A 23,614-nucleotide genomic window follows, 5' to 3' on the forward strand; every position below is an offset into this window, starting at 1 on the left:
TACAGTTTTTACCAGATCTCAGTCCATGTCCACTTCTTTGCTGAAGGACATTCCTATTGTAGAGATTTGCAAGGGTGCTACATGAGCTTTGGTCCACACTTTCTCAAGACCACTATTCTGTAGTTGATGTTTCTCAGGCAGATGCTGCTTTTGGCTCTGCAGTTTAATAGTCAGCCCTAAATCAAGTTCCAAACTCCCACCTCCTTCAGGGGATACCGCTTGGGAGTCGCCTCAAGTGGAGCACCAATAGGGACACCACGCGAAGGAGAGGTTAGATACCTTGTACAGTAATGAGTTCTTTGAGATGTGTTCCCCTACGGGTGTTCCACTATCCGCTCCCTTTCCCCTCTGCTTCAGAGCCTCATCTCCTTGTGGCTTTGCAGTGGAGAAAGAACTGAGTGTGGCCCATCCATCACAGTCTTATATATTCTCAGCATGGGTCATGAGAATGGCTGAGGGCGCATTCGTGGACCGAACGAGCATTGGTGATAAAAATGTCCAATTGAATGCACATGGGGCACATGCTCACCTCAAGTAGAACAACCGTAGCAGGACACATCTCAAAGAACTTGTTATGGTATAATGTAAGTAATCTGTCCTCTGAACTATAGCATATCTTTTAGAAAGTTATTTGGGCTTGGTATAAAGATTTAAAGTGATGGAGACTGTGTGACTTTTTATAATCTAATTTTCACCATTTATTTGACATTTGATTCAGCCTGGGCAAAGGAAATAGATGGGTCAGTTTCATTCTTCAGAGTCCTCTGCCCAATGTTGTTGTGTGTGGGGTCCCAGAAGGGCACATGGGCATGGAAACCAGAGATGTGGGGGGTGCTGCAGTGGCCGCCAGCCTCGCTGGGCAGGGGTGGGGCGGGGGGAGTGGGCAGGGGTAAGGGGGCTGGCTTTCAGCACTCTCACTATTAAAAATGTTCCAGCCCCACTGGAAGGGCAGGGGGATATTTACAGTTTAAAAGAATTACGAATCCATTTGTATTCCTGTTGTGCTGAGACCTTTTAGAAAGAAAATGTTTATTCTGTGTAAAAACGTGTAACAATTAAACACACAGCCAAACTGGGTTCGGTTAAACCAGTGTAAATCTTGAGTAACTCATTGATGCCAGTGTAACTGAGGGCAGAATTTGGTCTAGTATCTGTGTAAATAAAACTCCTCCCTCACATTGAGTAAAATCCTTACAGCTCAGCAGAGGAAATTGCTAAAAGCTGCTTGGAGAACTGCATTTCCTTCAAAACCAAAAGGCAGTAATGAATTGTGTATCTGACATAGGTAAAAGATTTGAGATTAAACATATATCAAATTGTGCCTCTCTAATCTACCAGAAGTCTATGAGTGTGTCCTCAACCGAGTGGAAAAAGGAAAACTGTGTGATTTCATTGGAATCTCAAAAAGCCTTTGATAAAGTTCTCAAAAGGTATTGCATAAACTCCCAAGTCATGAGATGGTAGAATAAAATAATGGTCTGAGAGAGACAAAAAATAGACCATTTTCAACATGACCAAAGATTAAGAAGGGGCTATACCAAGATTCCAAACCAAGAATTGATCATATATTTGTCATTAATCTGGGAAATGTGGTGAAACAGTAAGGTAATAATTTGACGATTATATCAAAGTAAGTTTCTAGAGGAAGACTGCTTTTTGTGAATTATGTAACTCTTACTAAAGAAGACTGAAGAACTTCAGAGAGACTTAAAAGCTTGGCAAATGAGTAACAAAATAGATAAAATTCACAGATCCTCTTTAAAGCCTAATCCCAGTTGTCTTGAAGTCAGTGGACAAAACTCATTTTCTGTGACTATTTGTCTTACTAAAGCTTGATCACTCAGATTCTTGCAGGAGGCCAAAACATAAGGGGCATAAGAATATGGTGTCTCATAGAAGATCTAGCATGAGAAGCAAAAGGAGCTTTAATAGTTAACTAACATTTAAAATCTGGATAATGTTTAGGAATATTTGCCCAGCTCCATTCATTTGAGAGAAGAACCACAACTTAATTTTCATAGTGATTAGTTCTTGATCTAGTAAAGCAGGTTCTTTAAAGGAGCAGAGTATAATCATTATTTTCCCTCAAAATAACAAGAAACACCACTTTCTGTAGAGAGGCATTTACTGTGCTGCACTAGCTGCACTGTAAGTAGTGCAGATAAAAGTGAGGACAGTTCTTGGGCAGCGGACTATATGAGGAATGTGATTCACAGGATACAGCTAGCATTATAATTACTAGTGCAGCTGCTGAAGTGACTCCGGCCAGCACTAAATAAAATCTGTGCTGTGTTCAATACTCTTTCGCTTATAGTATAAGCCATAAAGATGGGAGAAGAGAGAGTGTAACATTTTGATCTAATTGCCAACCTCAGACATGGCTTAAGCAGACATGGCTACAGTTCCCTTTGCACCAGATGTGAATTTGGCACCAAAACCTTACTGGACCTTTTCAGATGTTTATACTGGAATAGGACTGTGATTAAAATCAAATCTTCTGAACTGCAGTATCACCAAGGCATCAGTCTGTCTCTCATTAATAATATATAACACTTTGTCTTCACAACTCACTCTTCCAACACACCAGTGAGATGTAAGTAAAATTCCATTTGTTTAATCATTTGTGGAAGTGACTAGCTCAAGGTCCTACAGTAGGTTAGTGTCAGAGACTGGGATTTAATTCAGGAATTCTTAGATTTTAAGGGCAGAAGGGATTTCTAATATCTAGCCTGAACACTTGCATAACACAGACAATAAATTCACCTATGCACTAGGGGAAGGATTATTCTCCCCTGACAGCCAGTCTTGTGTACAGACCAGTAGAGAAGGACCCCGCCCCTTCCATTTCATTCATTCCCTTCCAAGGATATCATGTTTCAGTTTTACTATTAATAACATTTTTACTCTTCCCAACTTTGGGTTTCTTCATGTCTTTGTTTTGATAGAAGGGAAGATATTACATTACAGCTGTTCTCTCTTCTCTCGTATGGATAAAAATGGGGAAATGAGGGTTTTTATATATCTGTTCTTGCTTAGTACGCTGAGCAAAGGCTTTGCGGGTTTTCTTTGAGAAAGAGCTGTTCTAAATGGAGGATCAGTTATAAACTATGTCTTTTATAGAATACATCATGAGCTAACTGTGCCTTAGACATGTACTGATTCTGCTCCCACTGAAGTCCATGGCAAAACTCTCATTGACTTCAGTCAGAGCAGGAGTGTGGGTCCTAGAGCAAAGATCCTAGAAATGCAGCTCCAATGTAGTGTGTCATGATTTTGCATAAGAAAATCTCTAAAATTCTTCGTGCTTCCATTATAAGAAGGGTGGTGATGAGCTATTATGCTAATCTGAAACTACGACATGTCAGAGTGTTGTTTGTCCTTACATTTGGATTCTGCCTTAATTGCACCAAGTTGTGTATCCTGCATCTCTTTTCTGTCACTGGTACAGTTGGAATCACATTCTTTGCACAGAATGACCAGCAAGGATCAACTGAAACATCAATTCTTCAAGTACTATCCATGTGGATCCCATTCATGGTGCATGTATGGGTCAGGAAACTTTAGTGTCTGTTGGGGCCCACATGCACCCTGTGTCCCCCCAACCCTTCCCCCGCCCCCTCTATCTGTGGGCATGAAAAGGAGAAGTATAGGGCTGGTCAAAATTTTCAAGGTTTTTTTAATAAGGCCAACGTTTCCACAAAATGCATATTTTCCAAAATTTATATTTTTTAAAAATAAAATTCCAAATGAGAGAGAGAATCTTTCATTTTTATTTTTTTCTTTTCCCTTCCACTTTTCAAGGAAGATAATTGGATGAGAGGGAGGTCAATAAAGTTTTTCAAAAAAAAAAAATCCAGTAAGTGAAAAATAATTCCATCTTGAAGCCTGCAGAGCAAAAATAATTTCCAACTCTTTTGTGAAACTCGTTTTCCAGCTATCTCTAACATGCAGACCCAAACACCTCTCTCTGCTTTCTGGCAGTGTGTCAGGATGCAATGGTGGTTCCTCTGAAATAGTGTTCTAAAAAACCCCAACAGTTAGATTTTAGTTCTAGGAGTTGTTAGTAGGGTTAGTGCAGTTGTCTAAATAGTTTCTACCCTGTTGGCCATTTTTTCTCTCTTGTCACCCAACCTTTTGGTTGATGCAAAGACTTTGGGGCTTAAACCTTGCCTCTGTGATGACAGCCTGATGTCCATCACTGATGACCTCACAAAATGCAGCTTCTATTCTGGAAAAAGTCATGTCTCTAGAGATGTTTGCTGATTCTTTCCCAACAGGACCCGATTGAGCCAGGGACAACTGCTTAAAGCTCCATCTCTTGTAGCAACCACATTGTAAACAATTTTCACAAGACCTGTGAGTAGGGAAGTAATATTTCATCCATTTTATGGATAGGATATTGAGGGACAAGAGGTTGAATGACTTGACCAACATCATACAGAAGCCAGGGACACGGGGGAGTGGAGCCCAAGAATCTTAACTTTCTGCTCTGCTAGGTAGAATGTCTCCCTTGATATTATTGAATCTTGCAAATAAATTTGCATACTAGCTTATTTTACTTAATCATCCGTACACGCATTTCATATTTTGTGAACGTGGTTTTATTTCCATTGACTATATTACATGTCATCTCCCATTTGTATGCTCATTTATTAAGTAAATGCAGCCACTTTTTCAGGTGATTGGGAAGAAAACAACCAAAGAGAGGAGTATCTTGCATAGACAGACTGAAATCCTGACTAACTAGTGCTAAAACATGAAGATAGTTTCTAGCTGAAGCAAGGGAATTCATGGAAAAAAGTGCAAGCTGTAGCTGAGAGGCTGCTAAAAACAGACTGAAGAATGAAAAACATAATGAAGAGCTGAAAAAGAGGTGAAAAGATAGTACGTATTGAGAGATAAATACAGGGGAAGCCATTCATTCTAGTTAGAATCTGACAAGGCAGGATCCCAGCGTGTCTGCAACGTTAATGTCCTAGTGGTGGAAGCAAAATATTATCTAGGGATAAATATAGTAGGCTGTTGCCAGAGAGGAATGAGCATATACCAGCACCCCAACCTGGTCTCATGGAAGTTAATGGGAGTTTTTCTGTTGGCTCCATCAGGAGCAGACATAGGTCCCAACTCTTTCGAAATCATGTAACTATAATTCAGATTCCACAGTAAAGGTAAAGAATGCTTGGTTAGATGTGTTTCCTGGTCAGTATAGGCCAGATCTATAGCAGTCAGATCTTGGTCACATCTTTGATTAAGCTGTATTACAATAAAAGTGTTTGAGGACCCTAACAGAGCTGGGTTCTTAGGTGCACTTCCCCCTCCACTCTGGGTAGGGAAGATCTAATGGGCAGCAAGATGGGGAGTCTTACAAGGTGCCCACACCCTGCATACCATAAAGCTGTGTGTTTCACAAGTGTTCCATGTGTACTAGTGCAGAGACAGCTTTAGGCAGGAGGGAAGGACTTAATTCTGAGCAGTCACAGGTGTTAACGGTAGTTTAAGACTGCAACAGTGACCATTGGGGAAAGGATTCTGATGTCTGTGGAACTCCCTATTTATTCAGGCTGTGTGTGAAGACCTTGATTTGTAACATATGCTCTGTCTACATCGCTCTAGGGAAAAGTATCACAGAAATGTTTTGTTTACAAGGTCATAGCTGGGCAATTCTTTTATTTGGTCACATTTATAAAGCATGTATCCAGTGCGCTGGGTGTTGTACAAAAATGTTTAAAAACAACTGAAGTAACTTTGAGTGACCCAAACTGGAAAAAATCTGGGATGTATTTTTACTGTGTAGGAATATATTGAAGAGGAGGTGATTTACCTGCTTGGTTTTTTTTTCTAGGTAAATGTATTGCATTTTAAAGTTGTCTCGTAAATGTCACATTTCCCCTCCCCCCCCACCACCCTCCCATGGCTTAAGTGGGAGTTAAGTTGTATGTAAGTCTTTTGCTAGACTTCAGCACAGGGGTGAATTTCCTAAGACCATTGTAAGCTCAATTTTCTTATTCGTCTGTTTCCTTAGGACAAGTCTGCTGGGTTAGCAAGGTGGTAACAGCATGTACGCTACTAAATTTGATACAGAGCCAGTCTTTATTCTGGAGTGGTTGGTCTTGCAACATCCATACCCAAAAGATTCTCTTGGTAAGTAATTTCAGACAAAGGAATTTAATGCAGCGCTCAATTGTAGTACTGTTCAAGTCAAAGGTAAAACTGTACTTGTGGCACCTTAGAGACTAACCAATTTATTTGAGCATAAGCTTTTGTGAATGCATCCGATGAAGTGAGCTGTAGCTCACAAAAGCTTATGCTCAAATAAATTGATTAATCTCTAAGGTGCCACAACTACTCCTTTTTCTTTTTACGAATACAGACTAACATGGCTGCTACTCTGAAAAAGGTAAAACTGTTATCTTCTTCAATGAGCGTGATTGGGCCCTTCAGCTGGACCAAAGTCATGTGTATATGTATAGGTGGTTTTGAGAAAAGCCAGTCTCTGACATATATCTGGGTTACAAAGCCAAAATAAAATTTTCACAACAAAAATGTATTTATGTAATGGCCTTAAGAGATGTCCCAAGAGGGTGTCTTGCAATTGAAAAGCAAAAGTGTCTTTAGTTTTAAAAATTAGGACGGACTTGGCTCCGGAATTCAACTGGAAGCTGATTCAACCATCATGCAGCAAATTATTGAAAGCTCTTGCTGCCATTATTTCAGTAGTATGTTCAGTGCATCCCACATAATCAGCAGATTCAGATCTCAGTGAAGATGTAGGGACGTGATGAAAGAGGCAATATATTGCTAATATGGACGGCTTTGTAATGGAATAAGAAAACTTGCAAAAAAATCAATGAAAGACCTTTAAAACAGGGGCAATGCACTGAAACAACTTAGTAAGAGCTGCGGACAGTTCTGTCCTGTTAGTACTGTAGCCTGTGAATAAAGATATGAAATAATCAAGCCTTGAAACAACAATAGTATTAACCAGCAGTTGAGCCTGCTGAACGGGGGTATTCATCTGACAGTTTCAGAGATGCCAGTACGAAGCTCTCGTGACAGAGGCAAGACACTTACCAAAAATACACAAGGTCCATGTAGCACCCAGGCTTTCTACAAAGGACGTCGTAAAAGGGAATTATTGAAACTGTTGCCTGAGAAGGAGCAAATACCTAGGAGTGGCTGACAGTTTGTTTTGCCTTAATTCGGTATCCTAGTTTTGCGACATGCAAGACTGATCGTGAGGGAGGTTGGTCTGGACTGGGACAGCACTGTGGTAGATCTGTGTCAAACTGGGAGTCACTCCGAACAATGGAGATCCAGGTTCTACTGCTGAATGATGAACCTCAAAGGGAACATAAAGACACCAAAGAGTAAGTGTCTCAGAATGGATCATTGAGGCATGACAGCACACAGGCCAAATGGCTGGGATCCAAACTCTCCCATCAGCACCGTCACAGATTGTTGTGACAGGTCAGAGTCAAGGAGTGGCCAGGCTGTGCCCAGCAGAGCCTCACAATGGCTTGTTATCACATTAAAAGAATTCCAGGGTTGACATTTCCATGTGGTGTAGAAAGGTCCAAACAGACAGAGACCTTCACTCTATTTGTTAAATCATTATCCATGGCAGGTACAGTTCTGCTGTGGTCCAATCCCTGGAAAATGAAAAGAGAGAATATTATTATATCTTCTCCCTTTAGACCTCACAAAACCAGAACCCAGAATTGAATTTTGGATGTTAAATACAGAATTTTAAATATTCAAAAAGGATTTTGTCACTTGCTAAGCCTAAAGAACATATAACCAAAAAAGAAAGACATATCAACAAGTTGGTCTGACTCTTTATATGTATTTCCTAACATAAATGTAGTACTTGGGATTTTCCCCCAACAAAATTCCTTTGCCCCCTTTTCAATTTAAATTGGTATTAGTGAAGGTCTGACTGATTTTTCTTCAAAGAAATGCTATGACAAAATTTAGGAAACTGACCAAGTCAAATCCCTTTTATAGACCATTCACAGCATGCGTTCACCTATGCAGCATGCAAATAAGACACCAGCATTTCACAATCACAATTTGAAATTCATTGCTTACTTAGCTACAAATTGGGCTTAATTAGGCATGCAAAACACATTGTGTCATTATTATGTGTGCAACAAAGTTTTGATAAGTTAGCCCTTTGTGTTTATGGTATCAGTTTCCGGATCAGACTTTTTAGATAACAGCTGTTCAGAATATCTGCATTTACTCAGCATTTAGTTTGCGTATTAAGTTTCACTCAGAATGCAAACTTTTACACTGCAATGTCTGTTTGGATCTAAGCTAGGGAAATGTTCAGAGACTCAAAAGTATTCTTGCTTCTTTTATGCTGCATTGCTCTGAATTTGAAAATTCTCAGAGGTTACAACATCCTATGTATATTTAAAAGCCAAACAGTAAAAAGGGAATTGAATGAAACACATTCCCCATCCTTTCCTCTGTAGTCTATGAATATCACATTAGACATTCTGGAAATAAGCTGTAATAATATTTTGATCTGATGTCTTCATTACAGACAATTTTCCTGTTTTTACTGAAATATTTAAAATATCTTCTCTCCCAGTTTTTGTTATACATATTTGGCTTCTTTATACCTTAATTATGGGACTGAAGGTCTAAAACTAAAAGAATGGAAATATATAAAGAATGGATGTTCATAATTTATTAAAATACAGTCTTAAAAGTTCTTCTGGTAGTTTGTTTAGTTCTAGAAATCATGCAAAGTTAGGGGAAATAACCAGAGCTGCAGTTTCAAACACTACTTCTGAAATTGCCCTCAGAAATGTTGCATGAATACTCATTTGTATTTACTATGAGGTAGTTGCGCTTGCAAATCAGGTAAATGCATGTCTAACTGGTTAATTTGTATGAAAATAGACGTGAAAAATTTCTGTGGGCATTTTTGGGGGACCAGTCTAAGTGGGCTGCTCAAACTGCACCAAAAATACTGTTTACGTAGGGAAATGGATGTTAATGTGAGAAAACAAATAGATTCACAGGATCTAAAATATAAGAAGCCTAGGGTAGCATGAAAAAATGTGCAAAATTGCATGCCAAACTTATATACACAGTTACCATGGTTATGCCTGCAAATAGGGTATTTGTGTGTGTAAATTATCTTTAATTGTCTTATTATGTGTTTGCATGTGCACATATCTGATTTGTGCGCATGATCATGGTAACTGAATGTAAACATTGTGTCAAACTATATATTCATTTTTATTAGTCAGCCTGGGCTTTTGAACTTTCAAAAATCAACCTCATATTGGCTGCTTTGTATGTAAAAAGGCTAGCTGAGATGTATAAATGCAAGTTGCTCAATGGAGAAACAGATGCACCGGCAAATTTTCAAAGCACTTCAGTGGAAACCTACTGAAAATGAAGGCCCTGATATATGAGCAGCTTTGAAACATATCAACTGTTCTGATTGCAGAAAATGAACCAATACTGGTGGCTTTTTAAAGATATGGCTGGTGCTGCTGAATTTCACTGTCAGAGACATATCTGTCAAATTTGGGAAGTGATGACTGTGAAGATTCAAAACATATGTGAAGCATCATCAACCAATATCAGGTTTTTAACAATTTCCTTGCAAAATATTATTTAGAATGGGAACGGCCAGTATTATGGCTATGATATTCCAAACATTGCTAGCAAGTTATTTTGCCTGACATATGTGTTTCAGCCATGCAACGTTGTGACAAAGGAACTTACAGGCAGAAAATGAGCGCTGAAGACAAGCAGCCTATCTGAGCATGAGAAATTGAACAGTTGTGCAGCCTGCCATCCACAGTCTATATTCCTGTTTTGGGGGGTAAGGGTTAGTGGCAAAGTTGTTTTGCAAAGGTTTCTAGATAGCCTGGTGATAATGACAATTTTACATACCTGGAATGTTGTATTTTACTCAGAATTGACAGTAATGTCATTATACAGGCAATCTGACTGTCATATTCTCTCAGCTCTTAATTGTCTGGAAGTCATACTCAATGAATTGGGGTGCTTTGTAAACCAATAACAACGTAAATTATAGTCAGCAGCAAGATTTTTGTGGTGGAAGGGAATCCTCTCCAGTTGCTGCATGTCCAAGTCTGTATCAATGATCCTCCTCCATGTTGCCCGAAGGCCAGCTTTTCAAAGGTATGTAGATGCCTGAAGATGCAGATAGGTACCTAAGGGGATTGTCAAAGCACCTAAACAGGTTAGATGCCTAAGTCTCATTTAAATTAATGCGGGTCAGGCACTTAACTTTTTGATATTCCCACTAGACGCCTATCTGCACCTTTAATACCTTTGAAAATCTGGCCCTCTGTGTTTAAAATAGAATAATTCATTTTTTCGTCCCCACCTTTAAATGTATAATAATCCTGGCAGAGTAAACAGACTGTGTTTAGGGGTGCTCTAAAAGTGTTTGGAGACGGAACACTCCCTTACAGGCGATGCAGTGCCATCTCCTACAGCCTATAGGCTATGGTGGTTTCCATGGCTGATACTCCATGGGGAGGGTCTTACTAGTTCTGTGTTCAGGGCATTCGGCACGTATGATTGGGTGTGGGAGATGCCATCATTTGCCCCTGAGTCACTATAGAACTCCAGATTTCTCAATAACTAAGTAGCAGTTTATTTGGGTTGGACTCGGATTGATGTTCCTTGTACTACCACCTGATTTAAGTTATTTCATGCTTGTTAGCGCCATAGCAACATTTGGCTTTTGATATTGTCCCAGCCATTTATTGCTGGATTTCTACAGTCATTTAGGGTTGGCTATATTTTTTAATATCAGTTGTTAATATTGATGTTTATTTTTAAGCATTTTTTTTATTTTTATCTATTTTAAATGTTCACGGTTATGCAAAATTTTGGGTTTTAAGCATTTTCTATTTTAAATGTTACAGGTATGGGAAATTGGGCATGGGCAGGGAGTAGACAATAAGGACAGTAGACTTTGAGATTCAAAAAGTTGAAGCTTTATAACTGTTAAAACACATCACAGGTCAAAATATACAAAGTAAATATCCTTAAATTAAACTCCAAAAAATTCTCAAACATTTTTCTTACTTTGCCTATCTGTACATTTTGAGTAGTTATCAGTGGTTCACAGTCATGCTGGAAGGACATAACGAGTGGGGTTCCGCAGGGATCAGTTCTGGGTCCGGTTCTGTTCTTCTTTCCACTGCCGCTTCTCGGCGGCATTTCGGCGGCGGGGTGTTTGGCACCCGCCACAGTCTTTTGGGAATAGGAATGTGCTATTCCCACAGAAAGGTTGGGGACCACTGATTTAGATCATGGCATACAGAGTACACTTATAAAGTTTGCAGATGGTACTGTGGAAGTATAACATTGTATAAGGGGACATGCTGGATACATTGTATATGAGAGGGCATGCCAAAACATGTTACAAAGTATCTGAGGGAGCACACGTAGGGACAGTTAGCTTTTGAATGGAGAAGCAATTAAGATAGAGCCAGCACGTCTAAGAAGCAGGCATCAGAATGGAAGGTGTGAAGGGCAATTAGTTAAGTTAACTGGAAGCTGTTAAAGGAGATTGTTAAGGGTGGCAGGTAATTGAAGATACGTGACTGGTCTCAGGGATCTCGAAGGGTGGTGACTAAAATCTTTTTCTTCTTTTGTCTGTAACTTCTCTGTAACTTGTTCTCCAAAAAACTGTATAAATTAAAAGACACAAGCCCCACTCGGGGGGCTCACTTCTAAATGTATTAGCAGAGCAGCTTTGCTAATAAAACAGAGTGGTCTGATAAATTGTGAGTCTGAGTCAAACTTTGACAATTTGGAGGTTCCACCGAGATGGCAAGCGGCTTCACTGAGGCTGTGTGATCCCTGACTGCCTTGCAGGACGATCGTGGCAGCCGGCGCCTGGACGCTTAGTCCAAGCGATCCTCCACAAGACAGAAAGGTACAGAGCAGCAGTGCAGTCTATGCCATTGAACTTGTTGGTTCCCACTCTGTTCGGGTAGGGGTCTTTGGATCCAGCTTCTGGAATGAGACGTCTCAGGTAATTATTATTTTTGTGCTTTAACCGGTTTGAGGACAGTCTTGTCTTTGTGTCTATCCGTCTTCCCCGTGGTGTGTGTGTGAATCTGGGAGCCATCTCTGTCCGGAGACTGGCTGACCAAGGGGTCCCCGTCCCCACGGTCTGAATAAGTGGAATCTGCACAGCTGCAGCCGCACCACGCCTTGGGTATAACCCCTGGTGTGAAAGCAAGGGCAGTTGAGGCAGTAGCCTGTGGGCTCCTTTCTGTGTGTTGCATCGGGTACCGCTCTGCTGAGCCCGAATTTCTTTCTTGTGTGAGTGCTGTGTGAAGTCCTCCTGGATGGGTAATCAGAAGTCTAAGGTAGAACAGTTCCCTAAGGGAACTCCAGCTTATTTTATGTATTTTAGGAGGCGTCCGGACTCTTGTAGGTTTCTTGAAAAATGGTCCAAATTAGCTCTAGAGAACCCCAAATTACAGTGGCCAGTGTTAGGTTCTTGGGACAAGGATTGAGTGGACGCTTTAAAAAGCAAACTCGTCCTCCCAAAAACCAAATTGGAGAGAGGAGAAGTAGACTGCTTCATGCAGTGGTGGGAAGAGGCAAACCCCTCAGTCTTCCTTATGTGATTCTGTAGCCTCTCTGCTGTCTGAAACTTCCCTCTCCGCTCTGGTCCCTTGCTGTCCCTTAACTCCGTCCCTAGAGCACCTAATCTCTCAGGTTCCTTCCTCCCTATGGCCATCTCACCCATCTGAAGTGGGCTGATTAAATACTGACCCAGTTCGGATTACTGTAGACAATTCCAAATCTCTGCCTCGCCTGTCTCAGTATCCTTTGAATCCTGAGGCAGAGGCTGGGATTGCTCCAGTTATATCTGCATTAAAAGAACACGGAATTATTGTCCCTTGTTCCAGCCCCTGTAACACTCCTATCCTCCCAGTTCAAAAGGCTGATGGCAAATCGTGGCGATTTGTTCAAGACCTTCGAGCTATTAACCATATTGTCATACCTTCTTTTCTAGTGGTTCCTAACCCTGCTACAATACTAGCGTCTATTCCTCCGAATGCAACCCACTTTACTGTTGTAGATTTGTGCTCCGCTTTCTTCTCTGTCCCAGTTCACTCTGAATCCCAGTATCTCTTTGCCTTCTCCTACAGGGGTCAGCAATATACATGGACTACCCTTCCCCAGGGGTATACAGAGAGTCCATCCTACTTTTCTCAAGCCCTAGCCAGGGATCTCGCTGATCTGGTTTTCCCATCAGGATCCACACTGATCCAATATGTGGATGACTTACTCCTGTGCTCCCCCTCTCTGTCTGCCTCAGAAACTGATTCACTAACACTTCTCACAGCTTTAGCAAACAAGGGTCATAAGGCTTCTTGCACAAAATTGCAGCTCTGCCAAACCTCTGTCACATAGAATCATAGAATATCAGGGTTGGAAGGGACCCCTGAAGGTCATCTAGTCCAACCCCCTGCTCGAAGCAGGACCAATTCCCAGTTAAATCATCCCAGCCAGGGCTTTGTCAAGCCTGACCTTAAAAACTTCCAAGGAAGGAGATTCCACCACCTCCCTAGGCAGCGCATTCCAGTGTTTCACCACCCTCTTAGTGAAAAAGTTTTTCCTAATATCCAATCTAAACCTCCCCCACTGCAACTTGAGGCCATTACTCCTCGTTCTGTCATCTGCTACCATTGAGAACAGTCTAGAGCCATCCTCTTTGGAACCCCCTTTCAGGTAGTTGAAAGCAGCTATCAAATCCCCCCTCATTCTTCTCTTCTGCAGGCTAAACAATCCCAGCTCCCTCAGCCTCTCCTCATAAGTCATGTGTTCTAGACCCCTCATCATTTTTGTTGCCCTTCGCTGGACTCTCTCCAATTTATCCACATCCTTCTTGTAGTGTGGGGCCCAAAACTGGACACAGTACTCCAGATGAGGCCTCACCAATGTCGAATAGAGGGGGACGATCACGTCCCTCGATCTGCTCGCTATGCCCCTACGTATACATCCCAAAATGCCATTGGCCTTGGCAACAAGGGCACACTGCTGACTCATATCCAGCTTCTTGTCCACTGTCACCCCTAGGTCCTTTTCCGCAGAACTGCTGCCTAGCCATTCGGTCCCTAGTCTGTAGCGGTGCATTGGATTCTTCCGTCCTAAGTGCAGGACTCTGCACTTATCCTTATTGAACCTCATCAGATTTCTTTTGGCCCAATCCTCCAATTTGTCTAGGTCCTTCTGTATCCTATCCCTCCCCTCCAGCGTATCTACCACTCCTCCCAGTTTAGTATCGTCCGCAAATTTGCTGAGAGTGCAATCCACACCATCCTCCAGATCATTTATGAAGATATTGAACAAAACCGGCCCCAGGACCGACCCCTGGGGCACTCCACTTGACACCGGCTGCCAACTAGACATGGAGCCATTGATCACTACCCGTTGAGCCCGACAATCTAGCCAGCTTTCTACCCACCCTATAGTGCATTCATCCAGCCCATACTTCTTTAACTTGCTGACAAGAATACTGTGGGAGACCGTGTCAAAAGCTTTGCTAAAGTCAAGAAACAATACATCCACTGCTTTCCCTTCATCCACAGAACCAGTAATCTCATGATAAAAGGCGATTAGATTAGTCAGGCATGACCTTCCCTTGGTGAATCCATGCTGGCTGTTCCTGATCACTTTCCTCTCATGCAAGTACTTCAAGATTGATTCTTTGAGGACCTGCTCCATGATTTTTCCAGGGACTGAGGTGAGGCTGACTGGCCTGTAGTTCCCAGGATCCTCCTTCTTCCCTTTTTTAAAGATTGGCACTACATTAGCCTTTTTCCAGTCATCCGGGACTTCCCCGGTTCGCCACGAGTTTTCAAAGATAATGGCCAATGGCTCTGCAATCACAGCCGCCAATTCCTTCAGCACTCTCGGATGCAACTCGTCCGGCCCCATGGACTTGTGCACGTCCAGCTTTTCTAAATAGTCCCTAACCACCTCTATCTCCACAGAGGGCTGGCCATCTCTTCCCCATTTTGTGATGCCCAGCGTAGCAGTCTGGGAGCTGACCTTGTTAGTGAAAACAGAGGCAAAAAAAGCATTGAGTACATTAGCTTTTTCCACATCCTCTGTCACTAGGTTGCCTCCCTCATTCAGTAAGGGTCCCACACTTTCCTTGGCTTTCTTCTTGTTGCCAACATACCTGAAGAAACCCTTCTTGTTACTCTTGACATCTCTCGCTAGCTGCAGCTCCAGGTGCGATTTGGCCCTCCTGATTTCATTCCTACATGCCCGAGCAATATTTTTATACTCTTCCCTGGTCATACCTAGGCTTCCTTCTCTCCCAGGGCTCCCGTACACTGTATCCAGCCCGGGTACAAGCCATCCTTAGCTTTCCCCAGCCTTGCTCTCCACGCCAGGTCAGAAAATTCTTAGGCATGACAGGGTTCTGTAGGCAATGGATTCCCCAATATGCTTCTCTGGCTAAACCACTCCAAGAACTCACTCGATCCTCTGTACCTAACCCCATGCCATGGCCACTTGAAGCAAATGCTGCTTTCATCTCCCTTAAGCAGAATTTAGCCTCTGCCCCTGCCTTACGGTTACCTAACTATGACAAGCCTTTTACCCTTTTCTGTCACGAACAATCTGCTTGTGCCCTCGGGGTTCTTACTCAGGAGCACGGTGACAGAAATCGCCCGGTGGCTTATTTTTCTGCAACCTTGGACCCTGAAGCCCAGGGTTTACCCCCTTGCCTACGCGCTGTAGCTGCTGCAGCGTGCCTGGTCAAGATGTCTGAGTCCCTTGTCCTCCGCTCTCCTCTCACTCATGGTTCCCCATTCTGTGGAAACTCTCCTTCTGCAACGCAACACTGCTCACCTCTCCTCTGCTCGCCTCACTAGGTATGAACTTTTGCTGCTTTCAGCCTCACATATCACTGTTAAGCACTGCTCCTGGTTAAACCCTGCTACCCTCCTTCCTTTACCTAGTGATGGTGAACCCCATGACTGCCTTGCAACTGTCTCTGCTATCACTGTCCCATGCCCCGACCTTTCAGATGTACCTCTCCCTAACTCTGACCTGGTATTATTCACTGGTGGGTCCTGTTATAGAAATGACCAAGGCCACCTTCTTGCAGGGTACGCTAGAGACCATAGAAGCTGCGCCCTTACCCTCTGTGACCTCTGCCCAGGTGGCTGAACTGATTGCTCTAACCCGTGCCTGCTTTCTAGCCGAGGGGCTCTCTGCCACTATTTTTACTGATTCTCGGTATGCCTTTGGGGTTGTGCATGACTTTGGCACCCTCTGGCAGGCTCGAGGTTTTCTTACCTCTACTGGTACCCCTATCAAGAATGGCCCCTACATTGCCGCCCTCCTGTATGCAGTTTTACTACCGTCTGCCTTGGCGATTGTTAAGTGTACTGGCCACTCAGCGGCAGACACCGAGGTGGCAAAAGGTAATGCACTTGCTGATGCTGCTGCAAAACATGCCGCCACTATAAAATCTTCACCAGAAGCGTTTCTTGGTCCCCTCTCTGTCTCTGTAACGCCACCATCCCTGTCTCACCTCGCTCAGCTCCAGGATTCTGCCCCAGAAACAGAGAGACTCCTGGAGTGCTTTGGGTTGCTCTTTGCATTCTGATTCCCTTTGGCGATCGCCCACCGGTACCTTTGTAGCCCCCCTCTCACTCTACCCGTCTCTAGCCGCCCTGCTACATGGTGTTTCACATGTCGGCAAGGAGGGGATGGTCTCTGCTATGAGTAAGGCGGGGTAGTGGGCTCCCCATTTCAGCTCCTTTGCAACCCGCCACTGTGCCGCTTGTGTTACTTGTCAAAGCCACAATGTAGGCAAATCTGTAAAAGTAACACAAGGGTTCCTGGGTTTGCCTCAAGCACCTTTCCTACACTGGCAACTTGATTTTGTACAAATGCCAAAGTGTCAGAAATATGAATTCATTTTAGTTACACTATGTCTGTTTTCGGGTTGGATTGAAGCCTTTCCCTGTCGCAAAGCTGATTCATTGTCCGTTGCAAAATGTCTGTTAAACCACATTATCCCTACCAAGGGAATTCCTGCCACGTTGTCTAGTGACTGGGGAACACATTTTACTGGAAAAATTGTTCAACATCTAAACCAGGTATTACATGTCACCCACCTGTTGCACTGCCCTTACCATCCACAGAGTGCAGGGGCAGTTGAAAGGCGAAATGATGTGCTTAAAAATAAGCTGGCAAAAATCTGTAGTTCCACAGGGTTAAACTGGCCAGCTGCTTTACCACTGGCCCTTATGGAAATTCGGTCATCCCCATCCCAGAGACACAAATTGAGTCCACTTGAAATCATCATGGGACGCCCTATGCGAACAATGGCTACTATTACCCCAGCCCCAGACCTAAACCTAACTCACAGCACGCTCCTCCGGTACTGCAAAGGGTTAATGCAAGCTGTGAGCTCCTTCCATTCGCAGGTGCGAGCAGCTTGGCCGATGGAACCCACCTCTGCTGCCTGTCACACTCTTGAGCCTGGTGATTGGGTCTACCTGCGGCACCACCTTCGGAAGCACGCCTTGGAACACCGGTGGAAGAGTCCATACCAGGTACTGCTCACCACCCAGACAGCAGTGAAATTATCCGGCATCGCTGCATGGATCCACGCCTCACAGTGTAAGCCAGCACCACCTCAAGGGGGCCAAGCACCTTTGCAAGACCACGCCGAACCAGCTTCAACCCCAGAAGACAAAGAGGAACAGCCTGCAATACCTTACAATCTGCGCTCTCGTAAGGGTTGCCAGAAGCAGAGGGTAAGGAGACAGCAGGACCCAGCAAACAAGAAGCAGTAGTGAGCCTTGTGCCTGCTGCCCGGTGGACGTAAAACCGTGACTGCAGTTCCCTCGAAAGGGGTTGTCGGAACCAGAAAGAGTCCTGCTTCCAACATGTGTCCTTTGAGAAGCTTAATCCTCAGCTACTGTGTCCTGAGGGTCTGGGGAATCCAGAGTGACAGTGACAATTCTTTCATCCAACAACAGGTGCAGATAGCTCAGATCCTGAATATTTCTAATTGCTGGGTCTGCAGCCACATCCCAGCTCACTCACAAGCTAGTATCCCCACCATGGCAATCCCTTTGAATTCCTCAGAGCTTGCTGGAGAACCTATCCACTTAAAAGAACATGGAAGGAAAATGACACTTGGGGGCTGGGAAAAACATATGTTCCTAAACTTATAAGTGTGGTGAAAGGAAAGGGCCACTGGTGCTGGGTGTGTAATGGGACAGGGCTGAATCTAGGGAGGAGCAGCTGTCTCCAATACATCGTGTCCCATGGTATATGGGACTATTCAAACAGGGTTGGAGAATGGCGAACCGGGTATGGAAAGATAAACTTCCTCTCAACCTGGGACCAAACCAAAGATTCAATCTCTTGCTCCCCCTACAGCCTCCCTGAGAAAAACAGCACCATCTACAAATGTCATGTGAATGCTACCTCTTCTCCCAGTGAAAATCATCCTGTGCCCTTTGGGGGATACTATTCCTCCTTCGTAAATTCTTACATGTTAAAGGGTTGCAGTCAACCCTTCCCAGCTTTAATGGGACATCATTGGGTTTGTGGGGAAAATGCTTACACTGTTTTACCAGCAAATTGGTCAGGTATCTGTTATCCTGCTTAGCTTTTCCCACAATTCTGGGTGCTTCAATCCCTCCCATGAAATCGCCTCCGTAATTTCAGGCGAAAAAGGAGGGACTTGCCAGATGCTAAATGGTATGTGGATAACATAAGCCCCCTAACTTGGGAAGAAGCTGTTGGCATTTCTTTAGTCCCAGTAGGGGGGGTAATCCACCATGCAAAAAGGCTTTTAAGGTTACAAGCAGTGGTTGAGATCATGGCCAATGAAACAGGAGAGAGCTTAAAAGCTCTAGCCAAAGAAGCAGGAGCGGTCCGACAAGTGGCCCTCCAAAACCGTCGGGCATTAGATATAATACTGGCAGCCAAAGGAGGGACCTGTGCTCTAATTGGAACAGAATGCTGTGTATACATACCTGATAATACTAACGAGGTAATAAATCGTGCTAGCCATCTGGAGCAAATTGCATACCTTCCCCATGAAGAACCAAGTTCCTTGTGGAAATGGATAAGTAACTTATTCAACTTCTCTAGTCTGGGAAACTGGTTGTTTCAAGGAATCCTGACTATCCTATTTGGAATTCTAATAATCTTGTGTGTTTTCAATTGATTTCTTGTTGTATCCAAAACTGCACAAGACACACCATCTATCAGGTTACCCCTAACCAGAGTGCTAATCTAATGTTGTTAAATGTCACCAGTGAAAGTAATGAAAAAGAACGATTGATGTATGGAATCCAGTAAGTCATTGGTCGTGGGCGTAGCCTTGACCAAAAGGGGGGATTGTGGAAGTATAACATTGTATAAGGGGACATGCTGGATACATTGTATATGAGAGGGCATGCCAAAACATGTTACAAAGTATCTGAGGGAGCACACGTAGGGACAGTTAGCTTTTGAATGGAGAAGCAATTAAGATAGAGCCAGCACGTCTAAGAAGCAGGCATCAGAATGGAAGGTGTGAAGGGCAATTAGTTAAGTTAACTGGAAGCTGTTAAAGGAGATTGTTAAGGGTGGCAGGTAATTGAAGATACGTGACTGGTCTCAGGGATCTCGAAGGGTGGTGACTAAAATCTTTTTCTTCTTTTGTCTGTAACTTCTCTGTAACTTGTTCTCCAAAAAACTGTATAAATTAAAAGACACAAGCCCCACTCGGGGGGCTCACTTCTAAATGTATTAGCAGAGCAGCTTTGCTAATAAAACAGAGTGGTCTGATAAATTTGTGAGTCTGAGTCAAACTTTAACAATAGCAAGCTGGGAGGGGTTGCAAGTGCTTTGGAGGATACGATTAAAATTCAAAATTATCTGGACAAACTGGAGAAATGGTCTGAAGTAAACAGGATGAAATTCAATAAGGACAAATGCAAAATACTCCACTTAGGAAGGAACAATCAGTTGCACACATACAAAATGGGAAATGACTGCTTAGGAAGGAGTACTGCGGAAAAGGATCTAGGGGTTATAGTGAACCACAAGCTAAATACGAACAACAGTATAACGCCGTTGCAAAAAAAGCTAACGTTATTCTGGGATGTATTAGCAGGAGCATTGTAAGAAAGACATGAGAAATAATTGTTCCACTCTACTCTGTGCAGATTAGGCCTCAACTGGAGAATTGTGTCCAGTTCTGGGCACCACATTTCAGGAAAGATGTGGACAAATTGGAGAGAGCCCAGAGAAGAACAACAAAAATGATTAAAGGTCTAGAAAACATGACCTATGAGGGAAGATTGAACAAATTGTGTTTGTTTAGTCTGGAAAAGAGAAGTCTGAGAGGGGACATAAGTTTTCAAGTACATAAAAGGTTGTTACAAGGAGGAGAGAGAAAAATTGTTTTTCTTAACCTCTGAGGATAGGACAAGAAGCAATGGGCTTAAGTTGCAGCAAGGGAGGTTTAGGCTGCACATTAGGAAAAACTTCCTAACTGTCAGGGTGGTTAAGCACTGGAATAAATTGCCTAGGGAGGTTGTGGAATCTCCATCATTGGAGATTTTTAAGAGCAGGTTAGACAAACACCTGTCAGGACCTGGATTAGATGACCTCTTGAGGTCCATTCCAGTCCTATGATTCTATGATTACCACCCCGGAAATATTTTCTGTCAGTTTGGGTGTGTACAGTGAAATCAACACTTACTGATTTAAAAAATCGAATCCTTCCAAGCTTAACTATATTTCAGAGGATGTTCTGCATCTGTATAGTACCGCCCATGTGAACTTCAGAGTTGCTACAGATAGATTATATCTTTGGGTATGTATTTTATAAGTTAGAAAGATAGTAATTTTGATATATTGGAATGGTAGTCACTATCTAGTTGTAGGGTACAGAAGCTAGCTGGTTGGTCCTAGCAAGTGGAGACTTTAGTCACCAGTAAGTACTGGATTTCCACAAGAACCAGCTACCCATCCTTTTTGGCTTACTCTTGGCTTCAGTTGTTTTAACTCTTCGTTTTCCTTTTAGGAATGCCCACAATAAATCTTTACCCAGCTTCTGTATCTCTGAGCCAAAGCCTGGGAGCAGGTTTAGAGATTTGTAAAACTAAGATTAATGGGATGAATTTCAGCAAAGCAAAATGTAGTCTGAATATCAGGAAAATTGTCATATAAGTGAGGTCTTTTCAACCATCTATGAGTATTTAGATCTATGAGACATCTAATAGTCCATTTAATGCTTGATATATTTAAAACTAAAAACATCAACATTGTAGGGAACATTCTGTATTGGCAGGCGGATGGAATAGGGGCCAATCCAACTCCCACTGAAGTCAACAGAAAAGTTCCCATTGACTTCAGTGGAGATTGGATCAGGCCCTTGATGAATAATAGAGATGGTTCCACTGCATTCCGGGCCTTCTGCATGTATTATTGGATGTGGGAGGTCTGCAAGTCACTGTAGGACTCTCCACATATCTTCACAAATAAGTAGCAGTTTATTTGGGTTGGAATCAGATTGATGTGGGTGGTACTACCACTTGATGAAAGTTATTTCATGCTTGTTAGCTCTATGGTGACATTTGGCTGTTGATATTGGAGATGGAAAAATATCTGGTTTCTATGGTTCTGTGATAATATGGCAACAGACTCTCTCACTAGTTGGTTTTGTTTTTTTTTTTTTTGCTAAAGGATTAAATATGTACTTGTTTGCTTTTTGATATGACCTTTATATCAAGGCAGCAGATTGAAAATTAAATGTGTATCTAGACAGTGCCGAACTTTCAAATAACAACCACAAAACCATATGGCTTGTTTTCCTTTCTCTCTTATTTACTTTACTTTGTTTCAAGGTAAAGCATATGTGACTTGGCTGTCAGTAAGCTGTAACTTAGCAATGAAATAAAATCAGTGCCTCATATATATATATATATATATATATAATTTCAGACCTTCCACAAAACAATAAAAATCACCTTTTCTTTGTGTAAAGGAATGTGACTGTATTGACTGTAGCTTGTATTGTTAAAATGACATTAACTTGTGCCCAATGTGACGAGGGAGATCATTGCTTGTATATGACATTATTACTATTAGCCTTAAGATGATGATTCTAATATTATAGACCCCTGTTTTCACGGTCTTATAGTTCCATGGTTTTGATTTCGGAACTCCCTACCTCTGGTTTGCTAGAGCCCAGATTTGTTAATTTTCCAGGCAGGCTTCAGAACAAATCTTCTCTCAGGCCATTGGGCTGAGCTTTGGGTGATTATATTGAGCAGACCTTTTGTATTACTTTGTGTCTTAACCTATGGTATAGGTGCCCAGAGCACAGGAGGGGTGCCTTTTGCAATATTTTATTATAAATTTGAAGAAGAAGAAGAATTCTTTGATGTAATGTCTGAGTGAGAGGGATTACTTTTTTTCACCAAATCTTGGTTGATGGAAGAGTGCTTCAGCTATTTTTCAAAGATCAGAATATTTAAAAAAACAGTCTTTATAGCACTTTCACAGCTTTTTGGAACTCATTTCTTCATTTTAGCAAATCATTTGTGGCAGATGAGTTGTTCCTCATCAGAACTTATTAATTTGTCTATTTTCAAATGTTTTATTATTAGAAACCCCCAAGGTATCATTATTTAATTGGCTATTCCTTGAAACGCTGCTTTTTCTTGTTGTGACTTGAAAAGGGAGGAAATAGATTTGCAATGTTTCTCTTCCATATGATGTATAAAAGAGGCCTAAAAGGTAATCTTAGAAAGAAATCACCTTGTTTTATTCCATTGAAATATCAAAAATGTAAAGTCTTGAATTTCCTTGTTTCTACTGGAAGTCTTCTTTTTCAGCCCTTAACTGAAGGGGCAAAGATTTTGAAGTCTCAGTTAGATCTGTGCCAGTAACTCTTCCTGTCTTGTAAAAATGTTAAGGATTTTCAAAGTGTTCCCAATCTTCATCAGGACAAAATCAGCCTTTTGAAATATTTGCAAAAATGTGAGAGAGAGAGAGAGAGAGACACCCCTCCCCCGAATAGCCAATGGTTAGGGCATTCACCAGGGAAATCCATGTTCAGACCAGGGACTTGAACCTAGGTCTCCCATATCCCAGTTGACTGATGTAACCACCAAGCTTTAGAATCAGCCTTAAGCTTTCTCTTTGGCTCAGTAATTGGTTAATTATTTTTAAGAAGTGGCAATTGAGAGAGGTTCATCTCAGAATAGCCCATATAGCCTACTGGTTTGGGCTCTCATCTCAGATGTGGGAGACCCATGTTCAAAGCAGAGTGGGGACTTGAACCTGTGTCTTCCACATCCCAGGTACCTTAATCCCTGAGCTATTAGAGTAAGTAGGGGCATGTGCGTGCGCGCTCTCTCTCTCACAGAAAGTTTGGTGGAAATGGATACGTTCCCACAACAGGTTTCACTTTTGACAAATTAGCATTTTCTGACCAAAAAAAGTTGTCGCAAAATTCCTGACTAAGAAGGAAAATTTTTCTCCCAAGTAGTTTAGTTAACAAACACAAACAAAACCCGAAGGATTTGAAATCATCTGAATAAAA

At 42.3% G+C, this 23,614-nt stretch overlaps 1 protein-coding gene across 15 annotated transcripts in view; it reads left to right on the top strand.

The window, feature by feature from the left end:
* The window catches only part of SPESP1 (sperm equatorial segment protein 1), a 63,035-nt gene that overhangs the window by 11,911 nt on the left and 27,510 nt on the right, over window positions 1–23,614 (top strand). For 8 of the 15 annotated variants that reach the window (XM_077827830.1, XM_077827826.1, XM_077827829.1 and 5 more), the window contains one exon: window positions 6,023–6,141. In XM_077827830.1, the coding sequence (XP_077683956.1) occupies window positions 6,023–6,141 (119 nt within the window). Of the gene's footprint in view, window positions 1–1,427; window positions 4,885–6,022; window positions 6,142–7,211; window positions 7,368–9,466; window positions 9,607–9,718; window positions 9,848–23,614 lie in introns of those variants that run through there. The other 7 variants (XM_077827832.1, XM_077827834.1, XM_077827835.1 and 4 more) reach the window with 7 other exon arrangements.

This window comes from Eretmochelys imbricata, chromosome 10 (assembly GCF_965152235.1).
Source record: "Eretmochelys imbricata isolate rEreImb1 chromosome 10, rEreImb1.hap1, whole genome shotgun sequence".
Taxonomy (NCBI): Eukaryota; Metazoa; Chordata; order Testudines; family Cheloniidae; genus Eretmochelys; species Eretmochelys imbricata.